We start from the raw sequence: 11,434 nt of genomic DNA on the forward strand, positions 1-11,434 counted from the left end.
CCCCCCCCCCCCCGGGACCTCACACATATGGAAGCCACATGCACCGGGTACGCCCTTCATTGTAACCTTCTTATTTTTTGGGAAAAACCTATGTAGTTGTTTTAAGTTTCCTGTTTTATTTTAGTTTCTCCTATATTGATTGAGTTTTCAATTATAGTTGGAACTTTTCTTATGTATATAGATTTAACCAACACAATTAGTAGATGAATGAATAATGGAATATTAAGTCTGTTTAAAGCTTGCATGTGCTGTGTGCAAAGCAGTGGCTGTGAGTTCCCCCCAACTTTCTTCTCTTCACTCTTCCATACAGATCTTCCGTCTTCTTTATCTACATCTCCTCCCCAAAAGTTTTCTGGTTCACCTCTGTTCTAGCAACAGTCCCTCAAGTTGTGAGTTGGATTAGCTCCATCTTTTGGTAGAAGGTCCTACCTTCAGACGATTCCAACCCTCGTCCCTGTCCCCATCCAGTTCCTCTAACATGAAAAACAAGGTGCAAACAGACTGGTTCTAAGACTACCATAAAAAACCATTTGTCATATTTTATTTAAAAAAAAACTTGATCTCCGGGACTGCTGTTGCCTAATCCAAATAGGATCTATGTGCTACCAACCTAGACCTAAAATCCCAGGTCAAGCAGAACCTACAAGGGCAGTTCCTTCTTTCTTTTGCTGCTGATTTCTGCCTCCGGTTGTGTCTGGGACTCTGGAGGTAGGAGTCCCTCCACAATATGTTGTTTCTTTATTTTATTATCTCAATTTCAATTTATACCCCTCCCCCATGTCTTTATCCTCACATAGCCCTTTAATTTATTTCCTTCCAAGTCTATTTAATCATCTTGTATTCCTTCCCCTAGTTACTAACAAGAGCCTTTAAGATTTCTCATAATTTACTGTTTTACCACTCCCTTCAAATGAGGGGTTGAAATCTTGAGAATTGGATCGGAATTGGTCTCCGCCGATACCAATACCGATACGATACTGATCTAGATTGGTCAGTTCTACCCCTACTTTTCATTAAAAAAGTGAATATTTTACTATTTTTCCCAATCCAATAACAATATCCAACCTAGGACACATCATTCTGTGCCACGAGATTGTTAGAGGTTTTGACCGCAAGTCTCACTCTTCTGTTCTCCTCAAAACTGACATCCACAAAGCTTTCAACTCAATCCGCTGGGATATCATCTCCAGAGTCTTGTTACAGATGTCTTCCCCCCCCCCCTACTTTTTCCATTGGACTCATTTCTGAATTTCCACTCCCCGCTTCTCCATTCTGATCAACGGCAACCCTGGGGGGTATTTCTTTTCCTATGTGGGCATTCGCCACAGTTCCCTCTCTCCCCCTTCATTTTCTCACTGGCCCTTGAGGTTCTCTCTCGTTCCATCCAATCCTCCGCCCACCAGCATCTCATCTTTCCTATCCCCAAATGTAAAGCTCTCATGCTAACCTCGCTTTGTTGATGACCTCCTGATCTTCTGAAAAGCTAATCCCTACTCCATCACCAACATTATGTCATCTCTCCATCTCTTTGAATCCCTCTCTAGCCTTCGCATCAACCTCCTCAAATCCAATCTATTTCTTTCTGGTGTTTCTGATGCCTGCTGAGCCCAAATCCTTGCAATCTCTGGCTTCTACCTTGGCTCCCTCCCGATTAAATATCTGGGTCTCCCCCTCATCTCCTCTAGGCTCTTCTCCCATCCTTGATTCTCAGAGGAAAAGGCTTCAGCTTTAGAAAGGTAGGCTTCTTTCCTATGTTGGCCGTCTGGTTCTCAACAAAACAATTCTCCAATCTTTGTATCTCTATTGGTATGGCATCTTTGTCCTCCCCACTGCCACCTCTAAAGCCATTGACTCCCTCCTCTACTCCTTCCTCTAGAAAGGAACAGAATCCTCGAAATTTCTTCACCCCATGAGCTGGTCTAAAGTTTGTCGTCCCAAAGCTAAAGGTGGCCTAGGCTTGAGGCAAATCAAAGATGTCAACTTCATGGGCATCCTGAAGCTTATTTGGAAAATTTCCTCAAAGCATCGCAATATATGGGTCTCGTGGGTCTACTCCTCCCCTCTTAAGCATGATACTCTCTGGACTGCCTCCCCTTCTTGTGAAGCTTCTTGGATTTGGCGCAAAATTATTAGCTCCACGCCTTCTGCTCTTGGAGCCATCTCCTACTCTGTTGGCAATGGCTCCTCCACCCATCTTCGGTTGGAGCCTTGGCATCCCTCTGCTATCCTCCTTTAATTAGTCCTCTAGTTTTCCCAGAACATGCCTGGTCGCCTCCATCCTCTCCCCCGGAGGATGGTCTCCTCCCATCTCACCTCCCCACTTGCTGACATCTGATCCTCCCTCCCCCCATCCATCCAAGACACCGGGGAAGAGAGGACAAGGTTCTTTGACTTCTATACCCCATGTGCTTGTTCACCTCTACCTTCGCTTGAGATTTCATTCGTTCAAAAGACCCCCTCAAACCCTCAAGCAGAAGTGCTGGTAATTTCCACATACAGCTTTTATGATTGTATTGTTGTCTGTGATCTCCTCGCAAAATAGTAAAGAAGATTTCCCCAATATTCCGTTTTTGCAAAGAATAGGCTTTCTAATGCTTGATAAGTTTGTTTTTTAATTTAATCAAATCTTGCTGGAAGTTGAAATTGAAGTTGTGTTGCCCTCAAACTCGGGGACCATAATTATAAAAACGGAAACAAACTCTCCCAACCATTCGTTTTCTTGTCCTATGTCACACTCTGTGTGTGCATGTGAGATGAGATGAATAGCAAGCACTTGCAAGTCCAGCTTATCGCTTCCCCAGTCTCTACAGGCATACACTAATGCAAGCAGGATTTTTTATTTGGGGAAAGAAAATTTAATGAAATATTATCTCTTCGGTTATTGGTTTTTGAATTTCACCAAATTTAAAGAAAAATGAAACAACACTTGCCCTGTAGTAGATGAATTTGGTGAAAGTTTTTCTTCATGACCTTTTCATAGTGAAGATGGCATGTTATGTAAATATTGGTTTCTAACAGAAACGATTCTGTTAAGAGCGAACCATATAGGTTTCTGTTTCTTCCAAATTCCAAAATCAATTTTTTTTAGGTTACCATACAGCATTTAAGACGCAAAATCACTCCTAAAAAAAGAAATGCAAAAAAATGTGACAGACCCAGGATCAAGTTTAAAAAAACAGAATCGTCACAGTACAAAGCCTAAGCCTCCCACAAGGGGAAAAAAAAACTAAGTAGCAAATCTAATATAATACTCCAAGAAGCATAGTTGTCACGGCACCAAGGCAAACCAAGGCGGTGGAGGGTTGTCTAAGTGCTTAGGCGAGAAGGCGTCCGCTTTAAGGTGAACAAGGCAACCAAGTATTATTTTTTATTTTTCCTATTTTCTAACATTATTTAGTAAGTTATATATACCTTGTATTATAAAAAATCAACATTAAGCCACATCAAATCATTAAAAATCAATATTTAGCCACATCAAATCATAAAAAAAAAATAATAATTCATATTAAGTTATAAAAAATCAACATTTAAAGAAATGCTCCTATTCTATAATAAGTTTGAGTGGTCAAATGATTTTATTTTTACATGAGACTTTTTGTATTAGTTATAACACAAAACTAGTTTTCCAACAAGTCAAAGATTACTAAAATCTGAGTTGTAATGACAAAGTTATGCTCCGGTCAAACTTATTTTAAAGTGCGCGAATACTGTTAAATAGTCTGAATGGAAATAATTTTATGGATATCAAAGCAAAAGATTATTTTACCAGCCTTTTGGTTTTAGCAATGTTTTAACATGATAGGATTTATAAAATTTTCATAATTGAGAAAAACCCCAGGATTTAAAAGTTGAAAATCGCCCCTATAACCAAAATCCAGTTTTTGTTCTTGGACTAGGAGGTTGACTTTTTATCCTTTTGGAATTTGGTTTTTAAAGTATTTTTATTGGATTCAAATAGGGTGTATTTACTTATTTACGAATAATATCTTCAGTAATGAAAAAATTTACTTAAATGATATTTAGCATAAATAAGTGTCAAAACACAAGGCGACATGCAATGCAACAAGGCGACTGTCGCCAATGCCCCAGGCAAACCGCCTGGACACCAAGGCACCTTAGCAACTATGCCAGCAAGCATCTTTTAGAAGAACACCACTCCACTCAAGTCACATGGGGGCCCAAACTCATAATCCAATCTACTCCATGCATAGGCCATATCATGGATAGAATATGGGCCCAATATGGACTGGTTTTAGCTAAACTGTGGGGGCTAGTTGGGCTGGTTCGTTCTCCTCCTATGCTGATCTGGTAGTGCATCAATTCTACTTCTAATTTCTATTCTGAATATCAGTATAATGTGAAAATCGATCAACTTCAGAAGATTCCTAGCCCTAGTATGCTTGTTCAATTTCTGAATTCAGAGTTGCTTTTCTGAAATCTGATTCCAGATTTTGGTTCATGCGATTGTTACAAATATTCCAGCATACTTTGATCTTCTAAATAATTATGTTTTAGTTGCTTATTTTGTGGAATAGAATTCTAAATCTGCTTCTGTCCTCGAGTTCCCTTAATCCACTAGGATTTTATCAGATCTCAAATCTAAATAATCTGATCTAAACACTCAGATTATTCTAGAAAGTTCGATATTCTGTTCTCGCTTGTTAAAAAACATTCGATCATAAATGCACCCATATTTGAGTTTCTGATTTTGGTCAATTGGATTTCTCTTGAAAACTGGATTTGGTTCCTACTCTGATTCTGGTTTACAGGGAATTCTGATCCCTAACGTTTAGGTGATTTAGAATCCCATCAGAAGAATCCATCATACCACCAAGAGCATGCAGGTTACTAGACAGAGTTACCTTGACTGGTGCCAAAAAAATTACTCATAACATAAAAAAAAAAAAAAAGATTGAGCAAGATAGTTACCTTCGGTGGCCTGTTTAGCAAGTAAAGCATTGTCCTACACGACAAGATAAATGCTTCTTCACTGTATTGCTGCGAATGCATGTCACCAGCTGCCTGTCCACGGCTCTTTTCATATCCAGGTTCATTAAAGTAGGGTTCTGTATTCAGAACCAAAGCTTGGATGGACACCAAGACTTGTAACATGGTTGATTTTCCGGGGATCCACATCTGGTCTGCATTACCAGTCCATGTGTTCAAAAGACTGAGACAGACTTTCCCGCATTTGTACAAGTTTGGATTCAGTCGAAGTCCCCCAGAATGGTAGTGTACTAGCTGGCAGGAAGAATTCCCAAGTCCAATTAGTTAAAAAGAGCAAGCCAGTGCACAAGGCTCCCGCTACTGCAGGGTCTGGGAGGGGCAAGTGTACATCGCCTTAACCCCTGCTTCGCAGAAGAGCCTGTTTCCAAGTTTTAAACCTGTGACCAACATGTTGCAGTAGTGCATAACTGTTGTGCCATAGGCTCGCCCACTTCCTAAGTCTAATTAGTATATTATAAGAATGACTAAATAATCACAATACCATCAAGCACATACCGGTGGAACATTAGGATAATTTGAAGGAAAGAGAACATCAAAAAAGAACAGGCCATCATGATAGGGAGTGCCAGCAGCCCCAACAATAACAGCCCTCAAAAGATCCATCCTCTCTTCACAAACTCTCACAAATATAGTATCTGTCAGCATTGAAAAGAGAAAACAAAGAAGTGAGTTGACAGGAAAACCTTAAAAGGAGTAAGAACAAGTTGTTCCACCAACAATAGTCACAGAGACATGGCAGAACCAACTAATTTATGTCTAAATTGGCATGCCCACGCAATGGTCCGATAGCTGTAAGGCAAGTCTTTGAAAAAAAAAAAAAATTCTCATTTCTTACTTGTATTTTATTATTTTTTTGTGGCACTAGCCACAAATCACGAAATTGAATAAGTACTCAAACCCGAAACGCCCCAATTGAAAAATCTGTACAGGTGGACTACTATTTTTCTTTCTTATTACAAATACAAAAATTATTACCTCCATAGTTGTCAAGGCATCACCTAGGAGTTTCCTAGGCATCCAAGCTCTTTCTTGGGTCTAAGGAGACAACACGCCTTGTTGACACTGCACAAGATTACGTTGATTTATGTTTATTATTTGTATTTTGATGAATATGCTTATATTAAATTCTATCATTTTTATTATATATTGGTTTCCTCATATTAGGTCATTACTAGCATAATTATATCATATTGCATTGATACGACTTCTATGTTGCATATAAGCATAATAATACAAAATTATCATTGTTATATATTACTAATAGTCACTTAAAATAAGAACAAACAGCAGCCCTCCATTCCCCGAACTCTCCCCCTAATGCCGTAACTCTCCAACTATGCCCTCCTCCGCCAGTGACCATCCTAACCCTGCCGATACCTCCCTTCCCTTCCCTGTCTCTCTCCAACCAAGCCTAAACCTTCCTCCATCCTCCCCCCCCCCCTCTTCCTCCAGAACAACCATCCCCAGAACAGAGAACCTGGTCCTCTCTTGTTACTACCCCCTCTCCCCCTGCTGCCTCGCCCTCCTCTTTCCCCCCTTCCACTGGCCATACTCTTCACTATCACCCCCCGACTACTCTTAACTCTGCCCTTGTTGGTCTCTGCTGCCTGGGCTTCTGGAACCGGAGATTCAGAAATGGAAGAACTGTATTGTTGGTAACTTTCTTGGCAGCCGTCCGCCCTTCTCCATTGTGAAGTCCTCCCTCTCTTCTCAATGGAAGCCAATCTGCTATCTGTCAACATTCATGCTCGATAATGGTACATTCATCTTCAAATTTGACTCTGAAGCTGATAAGGCTACAGCCATTGATGGTGATCCCTGGTATGTAGGGAAGAAACCGATCTTTCTAAGAAACTGGGATGAATTCACAACCTTCAACAGGACTGAACCTTCATCTATTCCATTGTGGGTCACATTTCCAAATCTGCCTCTTCACTTTTGGTGCGTCAAGGGTCTAAGTATTGTAAGCTCGCTTATAGGAGAGCCATTGTACTCTGACAAAAGAACCAAAGCCATGGATCGGCTGTCGTTTGCAAGGGTCTATATTGAAGTTCAAGCTGGTGATGCCCTCCCTTCGTCGATCACAATCATTGACGGTGAAGGTCACTCGTTCAACCAATTAACTATGACTGGGTTCCCCCTATTTGTTCCCTCTGCAAGTGTTTTGGTCACCGGACATCTCTTTGTACCAAATCCATAGCTACGGTGAGTCAGCCTCTTCAAAAAGATCAACGAAATTCCTCCTCGTCTGATCTTGAAGGTGAGCCCCCTCAAGACGAAGCTTTTCATGTTCAGCTCTTCAAACGTAGCCGGAAAAGCAAAAGAAAACAGTCTCAGAACCACGATCTTGATGCAGGACAGATTCCGGCGAAGAATCAAAACCTTCAGACCTTTGGTCTGCTGGAGACGACTTTGCCCGATGGTCAAAACCAGTTCTCGATCCTTGAGTTGATTGATGAGCATGACACAATCTCTGAAGTTCCACACAATTGTGCGCTGCCTTTACCATTTGCTGAGAAAACTCAGCCTATTCTTCCCATTTCTAGTTCTCTTCCTCTGGATAGCTTGGCTGGTCAGACGCTTCCTCTGACTCCATCTAACCTTTCAAACATTAACTCACTTCCAACTCTGCTTCCTCTCCCAACCTCTTCTTCTCTTCCTTCGAATCCTCCCTCTTTTAACCCTAACCTTATTCCACCCTCTTTAAACCAACCTCTTCCTCACCAATTAATCCATACTCTACTAAACCAACCCAGGCGAACCAAACCATCTCTGAACCGCCATTCATTCCCTTGAACCATAGTTTTTAAGGCGCTGCTGAGGCGTCGCCTTACCAGCGCCAAGATGCGGTCTAGAGATGGTAACGTAGTGCTCTGCCTTACATGAAGTGGCGCCTTATGGGTTTTTTTTTTTTAAACACATTTTAATATTACTTGATGAAGATTCCAAATATAGATTGTTTATTGGTAGGTGTATGATTGTGTTAACACTTGAGATGTACGGGATCAGCTTTACTCCACCAAAAATAACCAAAACCAACAAAACAAAAACACGATTCACAAACAGGGTTTGGATTTTGTCAAGGGTTTTAAGAAAGGGCTTTGAGAAGGAATCAAGGAACAAGGAAGAACCACTGATCTAGGCGACCATTTTGCTCCGGCAGTGGTGAGCTTCATTCTTCCTTGACAGGAGTAGAGATATATTGGATGACCTTAGGAATTAGGCACTCATTTTGGCATCATAGAGGTAAGTATAATAAATACTTGTATTTTTTATGTCTTCTTTTCTTTATATTTATAATTTTGTTTCATAATTATATATTTATATTATATGTTAATATGTTATGACAATTGATGATTGATGATTGATGATTGATGATTGATGATTGATGAAGATGAACTTAGTTTATCACTTTATTGATTTGTTTTCTTGATGAATATCTTACATTGGTATGAATATGAACCTTTAATATTTATTTAACATATGAGTAATAGGATTTGAGTCAAATAGATTGGTTTTATAAAAAAATTACGCAAGAACGCTTTAGTCAATAAGGAGACGCTTTATGCCCACCTTGTCGCTAAGGTGCTCCGAAAGACCCTCAGACGCCTTCGTCGCCTTACCACCTTAAGAACTATGCCTTGAACCAATTCCTTCCAATCGACCTCCTAAACAAATTTTCAAAATCCCCACCCGACCACCCCCTTTACCCTGGTAACCTATACAACCCGACCCATTTGTCCAAACAACATGTCACTTCCATCCCCCATCCTAGGGGTGTCAATTCCTAAACCGAACCGGTAAAACTGGCCGGACCAAACCGATAACACGGACCGAACGGAACTGAACCAAAGCCTTATTGGTTCGATTCGGTTCAGTTCGGTTGGGAGTATTGCAACCCCAAAACCAAACAAAAATCGCACCGAAAACCGGATGAACCCGAAACCAAACCGAAACCGGCTCAAAACCCGGACCGAAACTGAAACCAAACCGGTAAGAAACCGAAACACTCCAAATTCATTAAAAAAATCAAAATTTGCATAGTTTTGTATACATTTGTATGGAAAGTCGAATCCAAACTGGACCAAAAACCAAAACCAACCCGGCTACAAATCGATTTAAGAAACTGAAGACAAACCGAAACCAAACCACACCGAAACCGAAACCGAAACCGAAACCAAACCCAAACCGGAATTTCCTTATTGGTTCGGTTTTGGTTTCAGCTTTCCCACACCGAAACCGACTCAACCCGGACCGACCAATTGATCTCATGTCATCCTCTTTGACAGGCCATTGAAGACATCTCTGATCATTGCAAGACTACTGGCTCCAACAGGCCATTAAAGACATCTCTTACTGCTGAAGATGAACTATACTATATTGGAACCTTGATTGAAAGTGTTCCAAGGCTTCCAATCCCGGCTGGTACTCTGGTTGAGATCCCTGATGGTTCCATTTTGTCTACTACCCAGGTTATCAGTAATAGCTCTACCCCTGCCATATCCACCACCAAAAAACATAAGAAAAAGCCCCCTCCTCTATGTCCTCATCCAATTCTCTTTACTCTACTGCCTCCACGGTTATTGGATACAACCGCAGACACCCCCCAACCCTACCCCCTCCCATTCCTAAAACTCCCTGTGGCTCCTCCAAGCATCCATTGCCCCCCACCCTCAGTTCCCAATGATTCCTTGGACAATATGGAATGTCCGAGGTCTCAATTCCACGGCAAAACAAGCTAAAATTAGATCCCTTATCCGCTCCTCCAAGCCCAATCTCTGTTGTCTTCTCAAAACTTATGTTCAAGAGGCCAATGCCAGTCGGATTGCCTCTTCTATTGCCCCCCATTGGTCTGTTGAGTCTAATTACTCATAGCCTGAATGGTAGAATTTGGATCCTTCAGGACCCCTCCTTCTTGTCCATCACCTGTCTCTTTGCCTCTGCACAAGTCATGCACATCTCCATCTCCCACCACTCTAGTCCCTTCATCTGTTTGCTCTCTGTTGTCTATGTCCACAATAGGGCTCCCCTCAGCCTTCCTTTGTGGGTTGATCTCCTTTCCCTTGCTCCCTCCTTTAGCTCCATCCCTTGGGGTATTGCTGGAGACTTTAATGTAATCCGCTTCACCCATGAAAAATTTGAAGGAAACCCCATAGATCTTCAGGTTGTTGATTCTTTTAATGATTGCATTGATGACCTCAACATGATAAGTTAACTTGGCATAATAGATGATCTGGGGTTCATCGGGTGGCCGGCAAACTTGATAGGGTTCTCGTTAATGAAAGCTGGCTAGATTTCTTTCTTTCATCTCATGTCTGTTTTGGCCAACCTGGTGTTTCTGATCATTGCCCCATTTCCATTCATGTTGTCCCCTTCAGATCTTTTGGTCCCAAGCTTTTTAAATTCTTTGACATGTGGACTTCCCATCCTAGTTTCCATGCCTTAATCCTTAATCCTTGGAATATCCCCACCCCCGCTCTCTATCTCCTCTCCTTGCTTTTGCAAGAAAGCACAAAAATGTTAAAGCCACCTCAAACTTTGGAACTCCTCCATCTTTGGGAACATTTCCACCAGGGTCTCTGAAAGTAGAGACAAACTCCACTCCATCCAATCCAGACTCCAACTGGACCTTCTCAACCCTATCTTGGCTGAGGATGAAAAATCTGCTGCCTCAGAGTTGTCCTTGCTGCTGGATCAAGAAGAATCCATTCTTCATCAAAAAGCCTGCATCAGCTGGCTTGCCCTAGGGGACTCCAACTCAGTGTACTTCCATCGGTCTCTCAAAGCTAGGAACAATGCTAATACCATTCCTATGCTCATTTCTTCTTTTGGGATTGATCTCTATTCTCTTGATCTTATGAAGGATGAAGTGGTCTCTCATTTCCAGAGACTCTTCAATCCTACATCCCCCCACCCTCCCCCCACCATCCCCCCCAATCTTCTCAATAAATTCGTCCTGGATGACCTCATCCCCTTCCTCCAATCTATCCCCAATGAGGAAGAAATTCTCTCGGCCATCCTCTCCCACAAAGCCAACAAGTCCTGGCCCTGATGCTTTCAGCATGGGCTTCTTCTCTACCTGTTGGAACATCATCCGCAATGACCTCATCTTGGCGATTCATAGCTTTTTCTATAACCCAAATCAAATTTCTGGGATTAACCATACCTTCCTCTGCCTCATCCCCAAAAAGGAAGGTGTGGTTGCAATGAACGACTTCAGACCCATCTCTCTTTGTAATTTTCTTTTTAAATTCATTGCAAAAATCCTAGCAAACAAGATCTAAAAAGTTATTGATTCTCTTGTTAGCCCCAACCAATCTACCTTCATTACAGGGAGTATTGTGGACAACATCATCCTCTGTCATGAGATTGATTGTGGCTTTGATTGTAAATCCCACTCTCCTGTGGCGCTTCTCAAGATTGACAT

At 41.5% G+C, this 11,434-nt stretch overlaps 1 protein-coding gene across 1 annotated transcript in view; it reads right to left on the reverse strand.

Annotated features, from left to right (window-relative positions):
* LOC122071055 (putative ubiquitin-conjugating enzyme E2 38) overlaps window positions 1-11,434 on the reverse strand; it is a 31,356-nt gene that overhangs the window by 3,041 nt on the left and 16,881 nt on the right. The window contains exons 6-7 of the mRNA XM_042635320.1: window positions 5,503-5,642; window positions 4,930-5,241 (exon numbers count right to left, since the gene is read on the reverse strand). Coding sequence (XP_042491254.1) covers window positions 4,930-5,241; window positions 5,503-5,642 — 452 coding nt within the window. The remainder of the gene's footprint in view (window positions 1-4,929; window positions 5,242-5,502; window positions 5,643-11,434) is intronic.

This window comes from Macadamia integrifolia, unplaced genomic scaffold (assembly GCF_013358625.1).
Source record: "Macadamia integrifolia cultivar HAES 741 unplaced genomic scaffold, SCU_Mint_v3 scaffold_180A, whole genome shotgun sequence".
In the NCBI taxonomy this organism is placed as follows: Eukaryota; Viridiplantae; Streptophyta; class Magnoliopsida; order Proteales; family Proteaceae; genus Macadamia; species Macadamia integrifolia.